The 20497-nt window shown below is 41.0% G+C and overlaps 1 protein-coding gene across 4 annotated transcripts in view; it reads left to right on the top strand.

Annotated features, from left to right (window-relative positions):
- Positions 1 to 13986, top strand: part of GPI (glucose-6-phosphate isomerase) — a 39593-nt gene extending 25607 nt beyond the window's left edge. For all 4 annotated transcript variants that reach the window (XM_074157983.1, XM_074157982.1, XM_074157981.1 and 1 more), the window contains 15 exons: positions 1163 to 1282; positions 2054 to 2137; positions 2225 to 2371; positions 4099 to 4170; positions 5210 to 5254; positions 6102 to 6155; positions 7095 to 7155; positions 8822 to 8865; positions 9086 to 9238; positions 9593 to 9722; positions 10086 to 10162; positions 11468 to 11596; positions 12116 to 12191; positions 12276 to 12342; positions 12905 to 13986. In XM_074157983.1, the coding sequence (XP_074014084.1) occupies positions 1163 to 1282; positions 2054 to 2137; positions 2225 to 2371; positions 4099 to 4170; positions 5210 to 5254; positions 6102 to 6155; positions 7095 to 7155; positions 8822 to 8865; positions 9086 to 9238; positions 9593 to 9722; positions 10086 to 10162; positions 11468 to 11596; positions 12116 to 12191; positions 12276 to 12342; positions 12905 to 13028 (1383 nt within the window). In that variant the 3' untranslated portion in view covers positions 13029 to 13986. The remainder of the gene's footprint in view (positions 1 to 1162; positions 1283 to 2053; positions 2138 to 2224; positions 2372 to 4098; positions 4171 to 5209; positions 5255 to 6101; positions 6156 to 7094; positions 7156 to 8821; positions 8866 to 9085; positions 9239 to 9592; positions 9723 to 10085; positions 10163 to 11467; positions 11597 to 12115; positions 12192 to 12275; positions 12343 to 12904) is intronic.
- Positions 13987 to 20497: the final 6511 nt, after the last annotated feature.

Raw genomic sequence — 20497 nt, 5'->3', positions numbered from 1 at the left:
AACTTGTATCTGACCACTCGTTGTGGGGACAGTCTTCACAGCCCACCCAATACTTAGAAAATACTTCTGTTTAACAGTGGACATCAGGTCCAATATGACTGCTGCTCTTGACCAAAACAAAGCTTCTTTCAAGTCTGATAGTGAGCAGTATTTACCAAATAATACCATTCCATGGCTGAGTGTTGCAAAAAAATTGCCTCTGTTCACCCCAAATTTAAGTGGGTTCACTTTGATAATTAGCAACTGAAAGAGCTTTTTCATATTCTAAGTCAGTAACCACAAACTCAAAGATTTTTGAATTAGCATTTGGTATTTCAATCATAACTTGGCAGCTCACATTGTCTGTGTCTGTCTCACAACGCCTCTCATTGTAGCGAGGAACAATGAGGTAGAGCAGACTAAATTTTTAATTTGTTCATTAGTATTGGCTAACTCCTTCACTGTAGATTAAAGCTGTTAAGCTCCCGAACAGGAGAATCACAGCCCAAATTTCAGTGCTTTTACTTGAGTATAGCTGGAGAATTAATATCATATAGTGCATGCTAACAGATTTTTTTTTTGTCGTAACACCTACCACCTACATATCTGGTATGCAAGTATAACGTTTAATTGTGGGCAGTGGATAGAATAATGTGGCTATTGTATTCCTTTTTGCAGATGTTTAAATACATATTTATCTCTTCCTGTACGAAATGGACTACTCAGGGTAATTGAGAAAAGGCCAGAGAAAATAACTTTGGCTGCTTGTTATAATTGATTTTTCCAGTATCATCATTAATAGGAAACAACTTCATCCCTGTATACCTGAAGCATGCCAAAATAATTCAGATCACTGAGGACTAAATATTGCTGAATTCTGAACCTTAATCATTAAATGCTTTTCAAGGGATTTTGAGCTTTCTTTTCAGAGTAAACAAATAAGCTATTTGCTTACTTTGCGTATTATATGCTTTTATAAGCCCTGTGCACTGGTTCTGTGAAGTGAGAGAGATTTAGATAGCTGGTGATGAGTGTGTGTATATGCACGCTACTGCTCTGCTAATTCCAGTGAATCTGAAGGATTTTAATGTCTTGAAGATTGTACGACCTTCTGGATGCGACACCTGAGGCCGCTGTGTATAGTTTGGAAATAGCTTCCTCAGTTTTCCCCTTCTTGTTTCAGAACCGAGCTGTGCTTCATATCGCGCTGAGAAATCGTTCCAATGTGCCAATAGTTGTCGATGGGAAGGATGTTGTTCCAGAAGTAAACAAAGTGTTGGACAAAATGAAACACTTCTGCCAGGTATAAAGTACCACCTTAACTTATTTTTCATGTATTCTACACCCATCCAGGTTCTTGCATGCATATTGGGAAGCATTGATTGTAGGCTGGTTCACATGAGTTATTGTGCCCTGGATTGAGGTTTAGAGTATTTCTGGCTCAAGCGTGGAGTTGGAGCTGGTTTTAGCATGATTCACTTTTCTCTCTGCTCCTGGTTGGGTTTTTCTTTAATGGGCTCTCTAGATCTTGTTCCTTTAGCAGTTAATCTTGCATTTACTTCAGAACCCTCATAAATCATTAAGTACCATTCAAATATGGCCTTTCTTCTTGCTAATTTTTCAATGACTTGACTCTATCAAGTAGAAAAAGCCTCTTAAAATTTGTGTAAAATCAGGAGAGAGGTAGAACCTCCCAGCTCACTTGCAATTTGATTACGCTCTACTTAAATAGTTTCTTAAAGTTCTTCTGGTTTTAGGTCGGATTCCTTTATGATTCTATGCTGTTTGCAGCTTTAGCAGCATGAAAGTTTTTTTTGTTCCCTAGTTAATAGAGTAGCTAATCATTATCTTCAAATATAATTCAGTGTTCTTTTATTCTGGACATCTTTAAAATGTAGGCATGTGTAGCTAAGAAGGTAGCTTTGGGTGTAGGTATTAAACTCTAGAAGCTTAAAACTTGTCTTTGGTACTTCCTACAATGCCTGAAAACACAGCCTGTTCCCAGTGTTAGAATCACTCACTTTAGTGTAAGTGTAAAATAGTCACTGCAATATATCTTTTTTTTTTGCCACAGAGAGTCCGTAGCGGTGAATGGAAAGGCTACACTGGAAAGGCAATCACTGATGTGGTCAATATTGGGATTGGTGGCTCTGACTTGGTAAGTTTCTGACATGTATATATCTTCCACAGCTTTGTGAGTGTGTGCTTGCAATGAAGATAAAATCTAATTGTTGCTTCTGTCTAGGGCCCTCTGATGGTGACTGAAGCCCTGAAACCATATTCCAAGGGAGGCCCTCGTGTTTGGTTTGTGTCCAACATTGACGGTACTCACATAGCCAAAACCCTGGCTGAGCTCAAACCAGACACTACGCTCTTCATCATCGCATCAAAGGTACGTCTGAGCGCTGGGGGGTGACCTCAACTGTAAAGGACTTGGTCAAAACAGATCTGTCCGCAGGAGGATCTAGATCAGGGACTTCTAGGGTGGACTGTTTCTAAATGCTGTGATTCATCCTATTCATCCTAAACTTGCAGTATGAGCTTGTGTTGTTACTGAAATACTTGGGGATCTAGAAGTGCTGAAAATGACTGGAAATTGCTTGTTTAGGTCATGTTTAGGGTGTGTTTTGCAGTCAACACAAGTTAAAGCTTATTTCACTGCATTTCTCTGGGGGTGGAATGCAGGATCCTATGTGGTTATTTCTTTGAAATTCAAGATCTTGTTGCCTCATTCCTTACTTCTATTTAGGGTTACTTTTGGTCCTTTATTTTAGGTACAGTGTTACTTGTTAACAGTGTTCGTTTTCTGCATTTGTTTTGCACGTAGTTGGGGGATCTTCATTCTGTGTTAGGGTAGTATCAAAATGTCTTCACCTAAATAACTTAAAAGCTGAGTTCCTTGAGCACTGTAAATACTGAGCTTCTTTACTTACAAACAGATAAAGATAGTCTGCTGGTAGTTTATATGACTTCTGAATACAGACTTAATAACTGCCTTTTTAAGTTTTGCCTTGCTATTAGCTTATTCTGTAAGTGTAATTGGTAGCTGCCACCGGCCTTTGAGGAATGCTTCTGTCTCAGCAGAGGGAGCTGATGAAGACAAGCTTCAGAATCATGTAGCTTGGGTCACCTTCGTTTGTAAATCACAGTAGAACCTTTTTGCTGTTGAAGACAGAATCTCCAACAAATGAACATGTGTGTAATGCTGGCCATGCTCTATGGTGCTGCTCATTATCTTATCTTGGCAACCCTGCAGCTGGGCAGCAACTTATGGAATAATAAGGAAACTTCACAAAGTAATACTAATGGTCACTTTGAATAATTGAGTTCAAGGATCACGGTTCAAAGGCTTAGAAGACTGCCAAATTGCAAGAGTAGCACTTCAGTTTCTGTTTGCCAGACTGTAGTTAAATAATTGGATATATTTGGAAGAGGATGAATGGCATTTTTCTGTTTCATAATGAAATATGAAACAGCTTGTGTTTCATAATGAAATATTTTGGGAGATGGATGAGAGTAGGTTGAATCTAATGTTCACCCTTAAAGCTAAATTTTGATGGTTGAGTAAATCAGAATGGTTGTAGATACTTGCAAAACTGCATGACTGAACTTTTGTGCACACTTCAGGAAGCAGGAAAATGTTTTCCTCTAATCAGCAAAATGAAATTATGGCAAGAGCCTTAGCAGAAATGCATGTTCCTACACGAAAAGTAGGAATTGAAGAACAAGAGGACAGTCCAGCTTAGGTTATCCTGTTTTGATGCTCAATGAGTTCTGTTTTAGTTGAATGGTGAAACTTCATATTTAGTGAAAGACTAAAGTGGAAAATTCTAGTCTAAAGGTTTTGCATAACAGTTTGGGGGAGGGAAGGTAGGAAATGGGGAATAATTACTCCAATGCCAGATATATGCTAGTTTAAAACTAGATACATGAATCCAGCAAGCCTACTCCTTACTGGGCTGATAAACTTGCTTTTTTTGCTGAAATCTGGCAGCAGTTGTATTGTGAACGTCTAGAATCACTCTGCTCTGATTATTTTGAACATACATTTTAGCAGCCTGAACTTGCTTCAACTTTCAGTACAGTGTTTCACAAACTTCCTTCTTTTCCAACGCGTAGACTTTCACCACACAAGAAACCATCACCAATGCAGAAACAGCCAAAGAGTGGTTCTTGCGTGCTGCTAATGATGTAAGTGGAATATGTTTTGGTTACTTAAGAGAAAGCAACAGCATTTCGTTGTGCAGCTTTTCCCTGGTCAGTCTGTATGCTTTGGAGCAGAGCCAAGTGCTGCCCAGACCTAAGCTGTACAGCTCAGCAAATGCTGTACGTACAACATTTCAGAGCTTCATGCTTAGTGACAGGCTGTTGTGTCCAATCAAAGTGATAAAAACACCGGTTTTTCATTATAAAGGGTTGTCATGCATTGTTCCCCCAAATCCTGCCTGTGAAGTAGTGCATTGTAGTATTTGCATTAGAGCTGGCTAATAATTTGGTGAAACCACTGATACGGAAATACAAGGATATTGTGTCTATGTGGCATTACCTTCCAATTCTTGGCAAATCTTTAAAAACTAGAAATGAAGCCATGGTTGGAGTGATATGCTGATATTTCTATGGCAGATGGCTGTGCTATGAATAGAGACCTTGTATTTGGCTCATTCTCTCCTGTTTCTAACCTTTAAAAGAAAAAAGCAGGTACTGCCTGCTCAGGTAATTAACCTGTTCCAGTCAGGGTAGTTTGAAAGCTGGGCTTTGAAATTCCTCATTGCACTGCTGTTGCAGATGACTCATCATTCTTCACCAGAACATTTACTGAAAGACCAAAGTGTAAATCTTGAGCTTGAGATTTATCAGTAATTCCAATTGTCTTGATCTTTTGACCCTCGCTGGAAGGGTAGCACATATGCAACAAACTCCCTCTGCTCCAAAGCATTGGTGGGGTGTTCCAAACTGAGAACATACTCTTAAGGAAATAGTGTGCTGCTTTAAGCAGTGACAGCTTCCACAGGTCTACATGAGAATATTACCAGAATGTTACCTTCAGGCAGGCATGGTGCCCCATCCCATACTGAATAGGCATAAAATGATTGGAAGTCGATAATGCAAAAATCACTGCTGATAGTCACCGGTATTTTGTTTAAATGTAAATGGTAGCAGATCAGCTTTATGACCAGAAATCAAAATAATGAGCATTCTAGATCTAACAATGTGTTTATTTTTTATTAAGCCTTCAGCTGTGGCCAAGCATTTTGTTGCCTTGTCTACCAATGGTGTAAGTATAGCAAACTTACTTATTTTTTTCCTATGTACCTTTAAGATGTTGTAATTTTGAAATCCAGTAAGGAAGCCTGTCTTTTAAAACACTGTTACTTGAATACCAGTAGTTAACCTTCATCCTGAAAGGAACCATATCTTTTTCTACTGAAAAAAACAAATCGCTTCTAGAGTAATTAACTGTAGCAAGATTGGACCTTCATTATAGATTTGTGCTTTTTCTGCCAGAGCTTTAAATCAGAAATCAAGATCTCTTATACTCGAAATGACTGTCCTGTTATTAGTGAGCGTTACCTGTAATTGCTTAAGTGTCCATGAATGCAGTTAGGTAAACAAATACTGCTCTCCTGGACTCAAGTACATGCTGAAGTGATGCAGGTAGTTTGTGTGAATAATCATATAATGAACATAATGTACCCTGATGTGGTGTTTCATGCAAAAGTATGAAGTAGAAAGACCAATAGCAATTAGAAAAAGACTCTGCAATAATTGAGAGGCTGTTGGGCACTGTGGTGAGAAGTTCCTTTTGTCCATTCTGGTTCTGTTGAGGGTAAACTGAATGTCAGTCCAGCTCCTGACTATATTGCTACTTAGATTGATGAGCAAATGAGTGTATGTCACTGATTTTATTTGAGACTACTGAGTAGTGATAGTGATCTCTGGAAATGAAGGTACACTTTTTCTGATGGATGCTATGTATTTTTAAAATAGAGCATGTAACTGGGAAATTTGGGTATTTAATAGGTACCCAACTTGTATTTTGTATTTGCTAGACATAAAACTTCTTGAGAATATTGGTTTTACTTATGGTGTTCTTACATGTTTGTGTTTTTTTTTTATTCTAGCCTAAAGTTAAAGATTTTGGAATTGACCCAGAGAACATGTTTGAATTCTGGGATGTAAGTACATGTCTAATGTTGTGTGGTAGATGCTAACTTAACATCTTCTGAAGCAAGTTAGATTATTCTAATTTGATGTCAGGGAACTGCCAAAACACTTAAATTACAGTAGTTGTGTTCTCTGTAGTGAGACATCTGAAAACTTGTAACACAAGGCGAATTGAGAACATGTCAGGCAAGCAAAAACAGTTGTCTCTTGGCCATTCCATTAAAATCCTGCAGTCAAAGGTCTGAACAGGAGCCTTCTATGTCCTTGGCCGTCTAATCAGCTGTTGGGTAACAGGAGATACAAGCCTTAGCTTATTCCTCTGTGTAAGTAGTTATTATAAGCTGTGACATTTGACTGTTGGGGTCTAACCGTATATAATCTAGGCCTGTAAAGGTCAAACATCAGAAATGGGAGCCTAATTTGATGTTTTGTAGCAGATGCATATTTTAAGTATACTGCCCTTAGTCTTGGCCCTTATACTTAATCAGAAACAGGTTGGTTTATGTCCCATTGACTATGGGCCTGACAAACTGGATTTTAAAGTTGCTGTTAAGAAATTACTCAGAGCATTACCTTTCCCTAGACAGCGTTGTAATCTTGCTGAAGCAGGCTTCACCTGTAGAGGAGTGATATTAGGAAAGCAGTCAATACAAGCTGAAAATTTAGCATTTGGAAGTGAACTGGAACATCAAGGGATCTGCTTCAACAGATGTTATATAAATCAGACAAGTGGGATAACTTTAAAGTATCAAAAAATGCATACTTAAGAATTCATTAGGGAGCTACTGTAAGGTGCAGCTTCCCTTGAGGGTGCCATATAATGTGTAGTGAATTATCACCAGATAAAACATTGATTTTTCTGAAAATAGTGTAAACGTTCTGCTATTTCCTAATAGTTTGAATTTAAAAGCCTTGAACTCTTCCTGTCTAAACCAATCTCTTGTTTTCAGTGGGTTGGTGGCCGCTACTCTCTGTGGTCTGCCATTGGTCTCTCCATTGCCCTGCATATTGGTAGGTATTCCTGTGATACAGCAGTGCCAAGCATTAATCTGTTTGCTCTGGGAATGTAACTGTGGGATGCATTAACAATACTGGATTGTGAATCAGACTTGGGACAAATATTATTTTACCCAACCTACTCCGAGTAGTTGGATGTTTGTGCTAAAAAAACCAACCATTGTAATGCAATGGAAGTGTTGAGGTTTTAGTACTGTAAGTGCAATTTTGGAAGTTACCCGTACTTAGGTACAATTAGTCAAATTGCATCTCTCTAATCACTTGCACAGTCAAAAGTGCCTGATTTACGTAAAGCCATGTCAATGTTGAAAATTAGACCTTGCAGCTGAAATTCCTAAACTATTTAAGAGTAGGGTATTTAGTTTCTGTGAGGACATGCACACTAAACATCACAGTCCTATGTCTCGAGTTCTGCATATGAGCTCTGTTGAGCATTAACTATCTCCTTCTCCCATTACTGCCTTTTCCCCTTCTAGGCTACAGGGCCTGGTGATACAGGAATGCTCTATCTGCAGGATTGTGGAGCAAACATAGACCCTCTAAATTGATCCCCACCTACTTGTATTGTTATGGGGTTGCATTGGCATTTCTCATGCAGATCTCAGATGCAGGTGGAGAGCACACAGTGAATGTGAAACAGCTCTAAGAACTGCTGTTTCCTGGTGAGCAGGCTCTTCATCAGTTTTGCGCTTGTTCCCTCATCGCTTTCAGATGTTTAAAGTCTGAAACCATAATGTCATTTATTTTTCTAAATAAAAGCTAGAATTGCCTTAGACTGAGGTTAGAAAAACATTGGTTTTGGTGTTTTTGGAATGATATGAATAGGAGTTGTCATGTGTAGAAGAACCTGTGTGAACAGCAAAATAAACCTTAGTCAGGCACTTACTGTTTTGTCTGCAATACACTGTTCATCTCTGCTGTCAGACAGATTTGGTGCCGGCTGCTGACGTGCCAGTCTGTCGGCACTTCGTGCTCTGGCATCCTTCGTCTCCCAGAGCTGCCTTCTGACCATAGGCAGAGTTGCTGCTGTGATTGCCAGACACCTCACCTCCACTTTTCCGTATAAGAATCAGGATTTCTGGCTTTGCAGTAAAGGATGGTATTAGTTAAACTACTCATTAGTGAAAATGAATGGTGATTTAAATACCCTAATTATAGAGCAAAGAAAAATTAGGTGAATTGCTAAGAGAACAGGGAAGGAGGGGGAAACTTTTTTTTTTTGAGAAGATCATTACGGTTGGTTTTCCTTGGACCAACACAGAAATCCCTGCTGTGCTAGCCTTGCCCTGGTTTTTTGGGAATATCACTCCCACTGTGGGTGTGAAGTGACTGAGAGCTCATACTTGCTGAGAACTATGTAGCCTTTAATACAGAGCCTGGTTTTAATGCCTCTGCTTTCCTTCCAGTTGCTCATCCTGCCTGAATGGGGATTATAGGCAAAGGTTTTTGAAGTCTGTTTCATGAAGTTGGACTTGCTCTGAAGTCCAGGCTTTAATCATAACTAAATATATCTGTCTGATGGGATGCAAATTTAAACTTGATTAGTAGTTGGGAGCCTTGCTGCATATGAGGAATCTCAACTGTTTTATGATTGTCTCTGCAAGAAAAATAAAGTTTGCATTGTAATAGTAAATATAAACTGACTTTTTTCCATTGCTAGGTTTTGACAATTTTGAGAGCCTGCTTTCAGGAGGCCACTGGATGGTGAGTATGCAATGCCTATTTCAGATTTGCTCCTCTTAACAGTTATTAGAAGGTAACTGAAGGCAGGTTGGTTTCCCCGTGTCCTCTCAATGCTTCTAAAATGACAGTGCTTGGGAAGCTCTCCCTGGATCAAAGCAACAATAAAAGCAATTTAAGAGTTGGGAGGGATGATGATGATTGCTTTATCAGAAGTGCAATTCTTTACCTTTGTGTCATGTAGGATAATCACTTCCGCACTGCCCCGCTGGAGAAGAACGTGCCTGTTCTGTTGGCCATGCTGGGTGTCTGGTATATAAACTGCTACGGGTGTGAGACTCATGCCCTTCTGCCCTATGATCAGTACATGCACCGCTTTGCTGCCTACTTCCAGCAGGTAAGGCTCAGGCAGAGCAAAGGTTTCAAGAGGCAAATATGTATATATGCATCTGTCCTGGCTCTAGAACCTGAATGCATGTTTCTAGGTTAAAATTACAATCACTTAAATTCATGTAATCAAGGGCCTAAAGAGACTGGTGCCAAGATTGAGAATAGCTTATTTGCTCAGTTAATTTAGAGATATTTTTTTTTTCTTATCAGACCTCTATTTTCTTGGTAGCTGTAAATTAAGCAGCTGTATCTCTGATACTTATGAAATTTCCATAAACAAGCAGCACTCATTATAGTTGGAGTACGTATGGAGACTGTGTGGTTCTGCAATAAAGGTGACACTGCCCTTCCCTTCTTTTAGGGGGATATGGAATCTAATGGCAAGTACATCACCAAGAAAGGCTCTCGAGTGGACTACAGTACTGGCCCCATTGTGTGGGGAGAGCCGGGCACTAACGGGCAGCATGCTTTTTACCAGCTCATTCATCAAGGTAAGCTGGAACTGTTCAATACCTTGTTTTGGAACTGAATTCTGAATGGCTACAAAGCCGCAAGAGTCTGCAGAATTGACACGGGTTTAGGGGATGGGCTCTGATCTAACCTCGCATAACATTGCTATGGTGCTCTTAATTAGTGGCTTTAGAAGGCTACGAGATGCAGGTTTTACTTCTACAATAAGGAGGGTTGACTGAAGCTGAAACTACTGAGCTGTATTGACAGTCCTCCCTACTGTTAAAAAAAAAAAAAGCTTTTTAAAGTGGCTGAGTCTTCCAGTAACTCTGAAAATGGAGTGAGAATTGAAGACTTTCTAAGACTTTCCTGTTGCAGGGTTATTAACATGGCTTCTCTTATAGGAACTCGCATGATTCCCTGTGACTTTCTGATCCCAGTCCAGACCCAGCATCCAGTCAGAAATGGTTTGCATCACAAGGTAGTAATCTCTTTGTCAGGGCACCTATATTTTCCTGTGGCTGAAGGTGCTGAAGCTTATTCATTATTGCAGTGTGCAAGAATTCTAAATGTCCACTCTACATGTAGGCCCTGTGAACACTCACAATAGGTTTGAAAATACCTAAATTAGAATTGCATATTATGTGTAATAGTGGTATTTTTCTTCTTGAAGAAATTTGCAGCCACAGTCCTTGAGGCAGATCAATGGTGTCACCTGTTGGACTGCTGAGGCTGGAAAGATTTGAGCAATTAAGTATTTGGAGACAAAAGTCCTTGTAGGAATTGGGAAGAGTGTAATTCTTGCAGAGTAGGAAGAAGGAAAATCTCAGAGCTGATGAAGACTTCCTCAGAGATGCTGTTGCAAGTCTTAAAAGCTAGGACAAAATCTAGTGAGTATACTAGCATGGCTGGGGCAGAGCCTGCTACACATGGATATATTTTAAGCAGTCCATTTTTTTTAGTTTAATGTATCATCCAACTAAGGATTTTCAGTGAACAGTGTCTAACAACTTTTTATTTAGGTTCCATAGGCAGAAACATGTCCAGGTCTACTACTTAGTGCATACTTCAGAAAAAACATGCTTCCTCAATAAATTTCAATCTTGTCATGATTTCAGATTACAGGTGCTATTTAAATTGCGTAATAGTATTTTTTTGGTCAAGTAACACCAAGTACAGGTGGAAGTTTTAGAACATGACTTGGCAAAAGAAGGGGAGGAAAGGTTTTGTTTGACTGTAGGTATAGTAAGAGTTCAGTTTAATGGGCAGGATAAAACTACCCATGAATTTGTAAGCTGACGTTAGGCAGGGAATAGGAAACTAAAAGCTTCTACTGCATTGGTAGGGATTGCCGTATGGGATTGGTACATGGTATGCTGTGAGGATTTCCTTCATACAGAGTAAATACGTCTTAGTCAGTTCTCTTTGACTAATCTTTACGCCTGGTTTTCCATGTGTATGATGTAGCATGGGATAAACATACAGACTGTGCTGGGTGAAAGGGGGGTGTGAAGTCCTGGCTTCTTTGCTCTCCCTGGGAGACTTGCTGTCAGCTTCAGCAGAACAGGATTGTGCAGAACATGGATACATGCACTATTAAAATAGTAATAAAGTCTCTGGCACTTTAAGGCAAAAAGCAATAGCAGGCATTATTTCAAATACAGCACGGTTTACTGCTGTATCAGTGAAAACAAGAGGCCTTGGTCTAGATTCAAGCACCAGGTATCACTATTCCAGCTAAGGAAAAACAGTAGCTTGAGCTGATGTCTTTACTTCTACCCACTAGATCCTTTTGGCCAACTTCCTTGCTCAGACCGAGGCCTTGATGAAAGGGAAGACTGCTGATGAAGCTCGCAAGGAACTTCAAGCGGCAGGGCTGAGCGGGGATGCTCTGGAGAAGCTCCTTCCCCACAAGGTAAGCAGGCTCTGGCACTCCAGCTTTCCTCTGGTTAGGTACTGGTCCGTGGTGAGGACACCGTGTTGGTCGCTGCTCGGTGGGGTTTCCTGGTGGGGCAGTGCCCTCCGGTGGCTGCCGAGTGCTACTGTCCGGGCAGCCCTGAAGGTTGTGTTACGGGTTCTACTCTTCAGATCTGCTGGAGCAGCCCCTAATGGCACTCTTGCTAAAGCACGCTCATCGGGAAGCCTTCTGAGGCGTTTTGGAAAGGGTGAGCCCCTGGGATATTGACTTGTGTCTTATTTCCTGTAGCCCGTAGTAGCCACTGATGGTGCTTTGGAGATACCTTTGCTATTGTGTTTGTAATAAAGCGTAACAGCCATTTAATGGTTGCAGTTGTTAGCCTTTAAAGCTTTCAGGATTTTGTGTTTGCTGCTAATACAAATAATCCAATGTGGGCTGTAAGGAAAACATAAACTGCAAGTTCCTGATGTGAGTTTTGCAACATACTAAATAACAATATAATTCTTGTTTGGAAAGGTCTTTGAGGGAAATCGACCAACCAATTCCATCATGTTTACAAAACTCAACCCATTCACTCTGGGAGCCATCATTGGTAAGTAAATAGATCTCTCATCTGTGAGTGCTTATTAAGGCATTCTGATAAAATTTATTGATAAATTTCTCTTTCTGCTTACAGCCATGTATGAGCACAAGATATTTGTCCAAGGAGTTGTCTGGGATATTAACAGTTATGACCAGTGGGGGTAAGTCTCCTTGACCTGTCTCTTGTGCGCTTACTGACTGTGGTATCCTGGTATTCCTTAAGCAGTCATGACTTAGAGAAAAGACATTGGGGGCAAAAAAAAAAAAGTATTAGAGCAAATTATTACAGGATAGTTTTAAATGAAAACAGATTTTCTGGGGATAAGTCACCTTATCCCCAGATTGAGTGACGTCATGTTCAGCAGCAAACAGTAGCAGGCTGGACGTGTTCTGCGTTGGGGCAGGCTGTGTGACACACAAGTACTGAAAGGGGAAAGACTCTACTTGACTCCTGAAACAAAACTTTCTCTCTCTAGACATCCTGTAATGTGAGAGCTGTCTGTTTGGCTGAGCAGCTGTGAGAGCTCCAGTTGTTCATGGCTGGCACAGAGTTGAATAATATTAACTTTGGTATTTGTGAAGGAAAAAACATTCATCAGTGTTCACTGTCAATTTACTTTTTACTGGCACCTGTTTTTAACATCAATTGCCTATAGTAAATACTGTAAGTTGTTAGCACTAACGTTGTTTTTCTTCTTCCTTCTCCTGTTTTTATAAATGCAGAGTTGAGCTTGGGAAACAACTTGCCAAGAAAATTGAGCCTGAACTGGAGTCAGATGCTCCAGTGACATCTCACGATAGCTCGACAAACGGGCTCATCAACTTCATCAAAAAGCACAGAGCCTGAAAGGAAAGATTTGGAGGACATCGACAATCTAACCACCGGATACCCAAATCTGTTGTAGTTGTGCTTTTTTTTTTTTAGCCACTTCTAAAAAAAGTAGCACTTCCCAGAGGTAGCTTCTTCACTTGTTGCAGTTAATCTTGTTGCGTCAAGTGTTACAAATGAAAACTAGTTTTGTGAAACCCAGAGATTGTATAGTTGCTTTCTATTTTTGTGGCTGTTTAATCTGTAAAGTGCAGCTGGTACGTTCCTCGGTTCTTACCCCTCGACTTCCCTAAAGATGATCACATTACTGATATTAGACAATAAAAGGTATGATGGATGAGTAAAACTTCTTCCCTCTATCTTCAGAGCACAGACCCAGTGCCAGTTGCATTGGCGACTCTGTAAGGCCCTGCGAGGCCAAGTGAACGAGCTTCTGCCCCTTTGGACTGGTTCTGCAATAATCTGGAAATGAGAATGTGTTCAGAGAATCAAAGATGCGGCTGTAGATTGTTCAGATCGCATGGTTTAATGCATTTGAGCAAGATACGGCTTTTTTCAATGCTGCTGTGAAAAGGGAAGTTTACTAATGTTTGGTAGAAGCTCTCTCTGGATTTGTCCCTCAGCTGTGGAAGCCCTGTGTGCACAGCTGTGCAAAAAGGACGGCGGTTCCCAGAATGACAGGGCTATCTTAATTTTCCAAACGGTTCTCAAGAGTTTGTGAAGCATGAGCTTGGGATCACTTGCAGAAGAAATGTAATTTTGGTCTCCTCCAGAGGCAGTTCCTCTCACTCTTCTTAAACGGGCATGACTGTTCCAACAACAAAAAAAAAAAGAATGGAGAACATGGTAACTGTAAAGGAGTCACTTATCTGCTTTCCTTCTCTACCACTGTTAACCCTCTCTGCTAGCAGACTAGCATGCTGTGGCTGTTGTTCTGTAACACCTTTAATAAAGGTAAGGCACAAGCATTGAAAGGAAAAATAAGGTGTTAACTGTGGTTTTCATACCCTGAGCTCTTCATGGCAAAGGCTACTGTCGCTACAGTCTGAGCGTGTAACTCTTAATGTGTGTTTTTTGCGTAGAGTCACAACAGGATCAAAAGCTTGATGTCACTGATGGGGCACATACAGCTCCCTGGTGCTTGGCAGTCTGGCTGAGCTGTTAAACTCAGCCTAAGTGTTTATAGCGCTTAGATGCTTTGCAGTTTCTCCGTGTAAAACATGGTCACAAAGAACACACTAGAGGGAGGCACTGTGTTTTCATACGAGGTTTTAAACCTTTCACCCCCTCTGTACTAAAGCACAGCCCCCTCCTCTCTCTCTGGAGGGAGGTGTGGGTCAGATCTTCTCCTGATTCGAATGGCAAACCCTGTTGGTTTGTCTCGGTGCTGTTGTTTCACCCTTTGCCTGTGCCTCTCCTGGCCGTTACACCCCAGGAGGGTGGCCATGTGTGTTCTGTAACTCCTTGCTGCTGCTCTAACCCTGCACTTGTTTCCAAAAAAACATTGTTTTCTTCTTGCAGAGGGTTTATTTACTGATGTGCGATATAACGCGCCTAATTATAACACACCAGGTGTTCCTGCTACCCCCTTGTAGCCCAAAACTCCCTCAAAACACTGCCTGCGGCCCCTGCGCCCCCCCAGCTGCGCGCGATGGCGGCGGGCAGGGCGCCCCCTGGCGGCGCGGAGGAGCGGCCCCGCCCCTCTCGGGTAACGGCTGAGGAGGCCTCGGCCTCCGAGGGACCGGCCTTCAGAGATACCCCCGGCTCCAGCCAGAGCAGAGCGCTCGGGGCTGCCCCTTCCGTGCTAATTAATATTTGCTAATTGATGGTGAAATTACTGGCGTAAGTGAAGGGCCAGTTCGCAGCAGCTTGCTGGCTCATCGACCTGGGTGCCAAAATTGCTACATTCAAGTTTACAGAGTGTGAAAATGAGCACTCTGTGGCGTAACGGCTCGTGGCTGCAGCCAAACACTGGATAAAAGGGGTAAAGAAGCTTTAAAAGGAGAGGTTTTTCCCTGCAGTGGTTGAAGAGGGCATGGTCAGAGAGGTCACAAAGCGCAAGGGAGCGGCCTGTGGCTACGTCTTGAAGATGAAATGGCATAAAAACCACCTGTGGGTCAGGAAGGCACTCGGTGACAAGAGTTGGAGACCAAGAGCCAAGGAAATCATGGCACGACTGCCCAGGCCTCACTCTTCTTACGGCCACGCTGGAGGCCACAGTGCCCTGGCCTGGTCCTGTTGGTCTTGCCTTTGGCCACACACACATCCTGTTGAATAAAAAACACAAAAAGCTTTTGACTCAGTTTCTGGTCCTTGACCTCCGGTGAATCAGTTTAAATCCTTCTGTATCATATAAGCCAGTCAATTCCTGCAAGGACAAAAGAGATTTCTTCCTAAATCAATAAGGAGAAGGTCCCACCCAATCCATTCCAATTGGGAAAGTGTAATGGATATGGATGGGCTCCCTGGTGAAACCGTATTGCCATACTGCAATGGAAGAGAGAATGAAAGGTAGTAACATGCCTAAAGTAAGCAGATGTTTGTCAGACCCATGAGCTGGAACAAGATCCCAAACCTCAGCCCCGTGTGTTCGCCACAAGACGGACACTCCTCTTGAAGGCCTCTGAGGAAATACACTGTGGGGATGCTTCAGTCAGCGTAAGTAGATAAGTCAATGATATATGTATATAAAACACTATCTTTACACTTGCAATGCTAATTTGACTAATAATAACTTCTCAAAGTCAAAATTCACCTATGAATGTATTGTAAGAGTTCTTGAGAAGGTAACTACTGTATTCAAGGGAAAATTCTCATATTTAAAAATAAAATTGTGTTAAATTCATATTGTATTCCAACTGGACACACACTTAATAAAGACTGTGTGGGTATGAGGTTAGAGGAGGAATTAATTGCAATTAATCTAAAAAGGTTGTCTGAGAGCTACAATTGCAGTGACGACATCTTCTGGTTCTTTTGTTTAAGGAAAATTTGGCAGAAATAACCTATAAGTGATTTGCTTTGGCCCAATTCACAGTGATCTGATCTGCTGGGGTGGTTCCAATTTCCAGACTATCCAGTGATGCCTGCAGAGTTCCCACAGACACAATGATGGTAATGGTTTGAGCTTAGACTGCTTGAAGGAGAGTAAGATGAGTAAAACTTCCCAAGCAATACCAAGAACTTCAGTTCAAGCTGTTGCTGTTCTGGAGGAGCATAAAGCGCTCAGAGATCTGCAGCATCAGAGCTGAAGCAGCCAGGCCATGAGTCCGTATAGATCAGTCAAGTAAAAAGAAGATAGTTTTACCTCATTCATTCATTTTTATCTTTACGTTCTTCCAGGCAAAGTTGCTTGTATTTAGATGTTCTCAAAAACGTTCTGCTTTGGTAATTCCTGCTGTTATTTCTTGATAAAAGGAAAAGGATTTTGGAGAGTTGGGTAGGTAAGTACAGTGTACAATAAAGTAGTGAAGTCTAGAGCATTAAAGTTTTGTGTTAATTTGGTTTCGTGAAGTTTCAGTAGGATACTGACAGTGTGTCCATCCTGTCAACTCTTATGCAGATAACAGTGCACTGGCTTGCAGGCTGTGTTAATAAGTATTTTAGGGACTACAGGGTGTGACAAATAGAAAGCAGTTTGGCTTCCAGAGTTAAGTCTTAAGCAATTTGGATTATTAATGAAAATTCAGCAGAGAGTACTCTTTTTTTAGCTGCTCAGTCAAATTTGAATGCTAGTAACAGTATTGCTCTACCCTCTTTGAGAGAGGCTTTTCGAGTTTTTGTTTGTCTTATGGCATGTGAGGATGGCCAAAAAAATCAGGTTAAAAAAAAAGTTCCAGAGCTAAATATTTCCAGAGGGCTGCTAATGCCCAGATAGCTTTATCGTGCCTTCATTTTTTCCTGTGTTCTTTCTTAGTTTGAGTTTTCTGACAGCAGAAAAATAGAAAATTCAGAGGTTCTCATAAAAGACAAGAGAATAACAGTTCCCAAAGCTGCTGAATGTACTCAGAATTTCAAAAAAGCATACTCAAAAATATTTGTAGTCAGGTTGTCAGAGTCACGGTATCTGGATTTTACTTGATGGTTTCACAAGTAGATGTGTTTCTCAGTATTCCTCTAAACTGTGTTCATTGAGATTTATGTAATATTTCCTGTAAGGAAATATTTTGAGCCTAGGCTTGTGGGCCAATGAGTCCTGTGGGGAGAAGACACTCAGTGTGGTTGCCCGTTCAGTCTTTCTGAACGGGGCTGTCCCAGGCTGTGAGAGAGGAGAGGAGCTGGGGAATGGATGGATAACCCTTGCAGAGGCTGGGATTCCGCTGAGGTAAGAGCTGGCTGTCAAGAAGCCTGTGAAGAAGTTGGCCTGGGACCACGCATCTGGAGCACTCTCAAGTATGCAGTAATTCCTAGAAAGGCTGAGCTCTGCCTTTCATCATTAACAACAGCCACAAGGGACAATATCTGCTAGTAAGATCCCTCTCACTTACGCAGGATGAAAGCAGAGCATATTGTTTGTTGTTGGAGAGATTTTGAGTGCTAGTGAAACGTAAAAAAAAAAAACAAAAAAAACCCACCAAACCTTGAGTAACAATTCCAATAGTTTTTTGTTGAATATTCCTGTGTGGTTTTAGACTAATTAAAACCACCACTTTTGTCTTTAAGTCAGTAAAGCAGGTAACCAACGTCTAAGCAGTTCATGAGTTTGGCAAGTTCAAACCTTGAATATGACTTTATGAAAAGATTTCGATTTACAGTTGGTCTAATTTATTCTTAAATTTTATGCAGGGACTCCTAGATTAACTGAAGTGCTCTGCTGTGCTAGCAGGGCTGCTCGTTTTAAGACAGTTTCTCCAGGCATTTCAAGAAATGCGTCTATAGCCATACTGTTTGGTTTTTTTTAATTATACAGACGAATCTCTGTGCAGTTTTGCTTTTTTTCCTCGATGTATTATCTAATAGGTCTTTTTAACGTTTGCTTTATTCTTCCAAATCCATTATAGACGTTACCATAGACAACAAAAGGGCTGTTGACATAGCTTCGTGGCTGCATAGTCTGCGTTCTAGCAGTGGTGTTTCCTGAAGTGCTTAAGAAAACCAGTATGACAAGAGACAGTGCAGGGCATCATCTGGAGCCTCACCAAAGCTCTCCATAAATAGTTGTATCAGTGTTGATCTTCAATAGCCTTTTAACATAAATTGCATCGTTTTGAGTTGGAAGAGTTATAATCATCTATTACGTAAGTCATGTTTAATTCTCAGGATATATACCTGCTACCTGTAATCATAGCAGGTTTTAGGATGATAAAAAAGTGGAATAAAGAATGGGTATGGGGACTTCATCCCTTCTAATCTTAGAATTATGGAGTATGGTACAAGGACTACTGGCCAAGAGACAGCCTGGGGCAGATCCTGCTTAGTTAAATTTCCACAGGACTGAGATTTTACTGAGAAGACTTGATGTCTCACAATTCTTAACTAAGATTTCATGAACCAGTGAAAATGTCTCATTGACTTCAGTAGACATTGGTCTGGGCCTTGGGTTGTTAACTGCAATCGTGAGGGGGTTTGGGTGACCTGGATTATTCGGCCAAGATACTTTGGACCATTTCAGCCTGGCTACAGATCTGCTTCTCTGTGGAGTGAGAGTTAAAAACAAGTCTCCGTGCTACGAGGCAGACGCACATGCAAGGAACTTAGTGAAGCCTATAGAGTCTTTCTAGCCTGGCTTCATAACTCTTTTCAGAGGTGAGCTGTATTCAACAAAAAGCACCAGTTTTATTTGGAACAAGTGTACCTTTGGGGCTAAAGTAAAGTTATAGGAGAGGAATGATGCTGGCTATTTGATGTGGTAGAAGAGGCCCTAGAGCAGTGCTCTTCCTTGCTAAAAACATTTTGCTGTTGAGTAAGTCTAAGCTGGAACAAAATTAATATAGTGATGTTCTTAAATTTGATGGTACCTTTAATAAGAAAAAAATGCATATGTAGATACATAATTAAACTATACATATGGAGTTTACATATATAAAAAATACATTAAACTTGTTTTCTTCTTTAATGCCTCAGAGATCTTCCTCCTGGGAGATAGTGACATTCCCTTCACATTGGGTGGATTTACCGCAAGGAAAGCTAGAGGAAACTTAAAAGTGTCCGGTTTTATTTAAAACCTTGGTGGTCTTTAACGGCTGCCCCACAGTTCCAGCCTGGTACAAACTTAAACAGAGCTCTTTGTTGCTCTTGAATGTGACATAATCCTTTCATCTGGCACGCTGAATGAAGTATGCACATGGCTTTTTTGCTACCCCTGCTGGGCTGCCTTGTTACACCTTCAGAGCAACCCACCCCCCAGCAACCACGCTTGGGCTCTGTCATCCACCCTAATGCCAACAAACAACAGATAACTACAGCATCTTTGGGCTTTAAAGCGCTGCCCCTCGTTAAACTTGTGTGTTGAGGAAGGAAACGGCTCCCCACATCATTGTTCCTTGCAGATACAGATATGGAGTACATTTTTTTGTTGTTTGCATGTTTGCTAATTTGAAGCTCTTTGAAGAATCCTACAGGGAGATCAAAGACAAAAGATTAGAACGTTTTTAATAAAGTGAAGAAGGATCAGGTTAGATCAAAGGGACAAGCTGACAGGAAATAAGTAGGTGCCGTTGTTGGCTGACACTTGCATGCTGTAGGGTGATTTCTGTGTTAATGTGAGGTCAGGAGGAGGATTGCTTTACATCTTATTGTCTCCAGACTTTGCTGACTGGGTGTGTCTTTGTACTTTGCTTTAATCTCAAAAATTAAAACCCATAAAGTCACAGTTTGGCTCAGCCACATGATTTTTCTAGTTATTTAGCTTTGATTTTTTTGAAATAAAAATAAAATTTGGAACGCACCAGCAGGGTATGGAGGTAATTAATTGGCCTGCAAGGGGATTCAGCTACAGGAATATTCATTATCAGAGGCTCTGGGCCTCAATCACCCCAGTGTCATTTTGTGACTTTAAGGGAATTAAAGCTTACCCTACTGTCTCAAGAGAAAATGTGGTATTTTTATATATTCTGAAGCCTTGTGCGCTCACAGGTTGTACCACTGTAATTAAACCAGTACAATGAAATTAATATATCCCCTTCAGTTTGGGTGCAGTTTATTGGTACAGAGTTGCTAATTGGATAGAGTTTATTTCCCCAGGAGATTAGAGTGAGAGCACTAACGGCAACAGGATCACTGGCCTCCCTGCGATCTTTGGCATGTGGGCTGTGGTGGATGCGTGGTAGTCCTTGGCACCCTGGCGTACGTATATCAGAAGTAAAGTGCTTTACAAAATACCCCTTTCTTCTAAAAAGAAATCACACTCCTGGATGATGTAGCTACAAGCTAATTTAAGGGCAGACACAGGAAAACAAGCCAATTTCCTCACTATACGATAGGTGATTTTTGTAGTTACACACAGCTTGATCTCCCCACATATCTTCAGAGGTGGAGAAACCAAACAA

Source organism: Numenius arquata, chromosome 13 (assembly GCF_964106895.1).
Source record: "Numenius arquata chromosome 13, bNumArq3.hap1.1, whole genome shotgun sequence".
NCBI classification, from domain to species: domain Eukaryota; kingdom Metazoa; phylum Chordata; class Aves; order Charadriiformes; family Scolopacidae; genus Numenius; species Numenius arquata.
This window is presented reverse-complemented; position numbering and strand designations above follow the sequence as displayed.